Source organism: Primulina huaijiensis, chromosome 2 (genome assembly GCF_012295235.1).
Source record: "Primulina huaijiensis isolate GDHJ02 chromosome 2, ASM1229523v2, whole genome shotgun sequence".
Lineage (NCBI taxonomy): Eukaryota > Viridiplantae > Streptophyta > Magnoliopsida > Lamiales > Gesneriaceae > Primulina > Primulina huaijiensis.
The window spans coordinates 3,197,553-3,201,786 of NC_133307.1; the positions used below are offsets into that span (position 1 = coordinate 3,197,553).

Here is a 4,234-nt window from a genome sequence, read left to right on the forward strand (position 1 = left end):
CATTTCTCTTCAACCAAAATTTGAAGAGCAAGCCAGAAATTTTAGCACCATCACTGCACAAACCACAACAGCAAAACAGAAGCAGACCAAAAAGAGTGTAAAATACCAACAACAAAAAAAAAAAAAAAAAAAAAAAAAAAAAAAAAGAAGAAGAGATGTTTACTTTCTTGGAAAATGTAACCCCAAAGATCCCGGAATTGTTTTAACCATGCTAGCTTTCTATCTTGGCCAGAATTTATACTCATTAAGTTTCAAAAAGTATCAACATATCATAAGATGTAGAAAGTAAATTACAAGAACTTCAAAGGATGATACAGCATGATTCCTTGATTGACTCACAGAAATGTTGAGCACAAAAATCAGTGGTATAACGAAGAGTAACAGGATGCAATGAGTTTTCATCACTGGAAATTATGAGCTTGATGTCACTATCTTCCCCGAGCACTTCCTTTGCCGAAGACTCTGCTGCAGGCGAACAATCCTTTAGTTCAATTATTTCAAGGGTCGAAATTTCTCCAATTTCATACGGGATTGCCCCCAGTGGACAGTAGTGGAGGATAAGGTGACGAAGGCTTGGGAAATGGTCCTTTTCAGTTTTCCACTCTGCTAAAGTTGATAACTGAATCAAGAGGAATTTCAATCGCTTGAATTCTCCGTCATTGGTCTCCCAGATTTTTCCTTTTGTGGCTCTGAGCTTCAGTTTGAGGACCTCGAGATTGGGCAAGATACCGATAATGGTCATTTGCTTCCAAGGAATTCGACAGCCTACTAACACCAATTTTTTTAGGGAAAAAGGGAAGACAAGGTTCTGAAAGTTATACTCACCTGGCCAAAAATCGAGGCGTAATGATTCAAGTTTGCACAAATAGACGAGATTGTTCAGAGATTCAAATGACCAGCCAACAGCATCCCTGCTGTACAAAAGTTTTAGCTTTTTAAGATTTGGGACCCTTTCGATGACCTCTCGCTTACAAGTGAAATCGATTATCTCTGAAAGTGTCTGGAGATATTCGAGAAAGTATGCATTCGTCCCTTCGCCTTGAACATCAGGAATATCAAGAAGATGAAAACCACCTATCAGAAGATGCCTTAGTTGTTTCATCTTCCAAATTTCAGATGGCATAGACTTTATCTGCATAACCCGAATAATAAGTGTTTGTAGGTTCCTGAGTCTAGATATTGAAGATGGGATTTCCCGAACATTGCCAAGATGAAGGTACTTTAGGTTGATGAATTCTAAAATTCCCATTGGAAACTTTGTTGATTCCATCCTAATGTTCAATACCTTGAGCAATCCTGAAGCTAGTTTAATTTGTTGTGAAATATTTATACCATGACAAACTAAAGAACGGGTCGTTAACATTACGTCCCTGATCTTGCGTCGATATTCATGTTCATTTGCAGGAGTATTATCACTTCCATCATACTCAATATTAGCATCTGAAGAGTTAAAATCTTCGAAGTACGGATAGTACGAATAATTACTGTCATCCGAAACATGATAGTCTTCATAATAATAGCGAAGGGTTAAGTTACTCTCCACTGAAGGAGATTCGTAACCGTGTAGGACATAACGCCGTAAGCTATTTATCTCCAAAAGATCATAGGGTGGTGCATCTGTATCCAAGACATAAAAAAGGTTTTCTTTTTTAGCCTCCCTAATGCATATGTCTCGAAATAGATCATGGATGCCACATCTCTTCGGCTTCCCAAACGAATCATATTTCTGCACGAAAACAAGATTTCTCTCAATGATCTCTCTCAAGTATTCTTCTGCAACCTGTTCTATGCTATTCCATCTACTTGGCTTTACAAATCCCTCAGCAACCCACAAATTCACTAGTCTAAATACTTCAATGGGACGATCTTCTTGAAAAAATCCAAAATACAGGAAGCATGCTTTCAAATGATGGGGTAAGTAGTTATAACTCAGAGTTAATATCTCCAATGTCGGGTCGTTAGTTGTCTTTAAGACCATATTTACATTCCCAGAAACATACTCCCAGCTTTCTTCTGTGTGCTTCTCCTTTTTAAGATGTCCACCAATGGCAGATATAGCTAGAGGAAGACCGTGGCATTGTCTTGCAATCTCCTTTCCAATTTCAACTAGTTCAGATGGACAATTTTTTTGGGGAAATATCTCTCGACATAGGAGACTCCAACTCGAATCCTCATCTAGAAGCTGCATCTCATGATAAGCGCCAAAAGAGTTGGTATATGCAGCCACTTTCGAATGTCTAGTAGTCAGTATGATTCGACTACCATTTTTCTTATCTGGAAATAGTCTTTTTAAGTCATCCCAAACCTGTATATCCCAAACATCATCTAATACAATTAAATACTTTCTGCCATATAAAGTTTGATATAGTTGTTGTTCGACATCCTTTTTTTTATCCAAAGGTACGCCGATGTCTTTTAGAATGCCTAAAACAACTTCCTGGACTTTATATGTTTGAGATACTGTGACCCAACCACGAATGTCAAAAGATTCCTTGATCAGCTGACTATCACACAAGATTCTAGCAAGAGTCGTCTTACCAATCCCTCCCATGCCAACGATCGGAATGACGTCGATTTGGGAACATCCTGCTACAAGTTGTTCCATTAGTTTCATCTTCAGATCATCGTCCAGTGCCTCCAAACTAGAGTTATTGCCCCTCAAAGCCTCCCTCGAGGAACCAGCAAGAACTGAAATTCTCCGGTCATGAACATCATTCCCATCTAGCTGAATATTGCTCACCTCTGTGTTAATCGATTCAAGTTTTTCCACGATTTGTTCGAAGCTGATCTCTCGAAATTTCTTCAATCTTTGATAACCATGGCTTCCATCTATTTGCAGAAAGTGAGTTGCTATTAGGGACTCGATGATATCCTCCGCTCCATAGGATACATCATTCCCATCTAGCTGAATATTGCTCACCTCTGTGTTAATCGATTCAAGTTTTTCCACGATTTGTTCGAAGCTGATCTCTCGAAATTTCTTCAATCTTTGATAACCATGGCTTCCATCTATTTGCAGAAAGTGAGTTGCTATTAGGGACTCGATGATATCCTCCGCTCCATAGGATACATCTCTGATTTCCCTTATCAAATCATTGATTTCTTGGCTGCAAATAGGTGGGCACTTATCAAGAAATGCCACTAAAGAATTAATAGTTTCTTGAAAAGACTCGATTTTTTCCCTTGTGAAAGGGAAGAAACACAAATCCAAATCAAGAAACTGGTCTGTGGCATGCAAAAGTGACACAAGAGCAGCATACGCCATTGTTTCAACAAAGAAACTGAAACTAGCCAAGCATCTCAGGAAACCCAAAATGCAAAGTTAGAGCAAATTATTGTCGATTATTATATTAAAAGTCACTTTACCACTGCAGTGTATTTCCCTCACACTTCCACTAATCCTCCTCCTTTTTCTTTTTCTTCAACATTTTAGCCATAATTATTGAGTAAGATATTTCACCTTTTTCACGATATTTTGTCCTCTGTGCTTTTATTTATTGATGATTTGATGTAGCATGATCATCTAAATTTTTAAATATTATGTTACGTTCAGTACTGTGTATTTGTATGATCTACGCAGTTTCTAGTCAGGTAACGTATTTTTATAATTGAATCGATGATGAAATCAATATTATAATATAATTAAAATATGTCGATCGATCGAATCAAAAAATCGTTATGTTACATAAAATAATATAATTTAAATTGTAAAGAACTAAAATGTGGATATAGATAATAAAAAGATAAATTTATGTAAATTTCAAATCTAAACAATATATGTATAATCAAATATAATTATATCTATTGAGGTGCAATAATTGTCTGTTCTGAGTAGAGTGTTCGAACTATGATGTTTGGGCTGCTATGTGGTTTAAAATATTTGAATTACACCACTAGCTATAACTTTTAGTTAAACGACAAGTGTTCGGTCCTATAATTGGTATCAGAGCCAATGTATGAGTTCGATTCTCATTGATTGCAATGAGTGCAATTATTGGGAAGTAGATTGTTGAGGTGCAATAATTATCCATGCTGGATATAGCGATCGAATCATTGCGCTTGGGCTGTTATGCGATTTAAAAGATTTGAGTTGCAACATTATCACTAATTATAGCTTTTGGTAAAGCGACAAGCGTTCGGTCCTATAATATATATTTTTTAAAAAAATATTTAAATCAATATAGCGTTTAGCATTACTAAAATAATATTTTAAATATATTTTAAATCCAAATAA

General features: G+C 36.4%; 1 protein-coding gene across 1 annotated transcript; it reads right to left on the reverse strand.

Moving 5' to 3' along the window:
• Positions 1-301: 301 nt before the first annotated feature.
• Positions 302-3,265, reverse strand: LOC140971891 (putative late blight resistance protein homolog R1A-3). Its single transcript, XM_073434422.1, has one exon. The coding sequence runs from the start codon at positions 3,263-3,265 to the stop codon at positions 302-304; it is 2,964 nt and encodes a 987-aa protein (XP_073290523.1).
• Between the last annotated feature and the right edge of the window lie 969 nt (positions 3,266-4,234).

What these genes read in the sequence shown, in the direction of transcription:
- LOC140971891 (XM_073434422.1), bottom strand. Translation starts at nt 3,265, where the DNA reads ATGGCGTATGCTGCTCTTGTGTCACTTTTGCATGCCACAGACCAGTTT.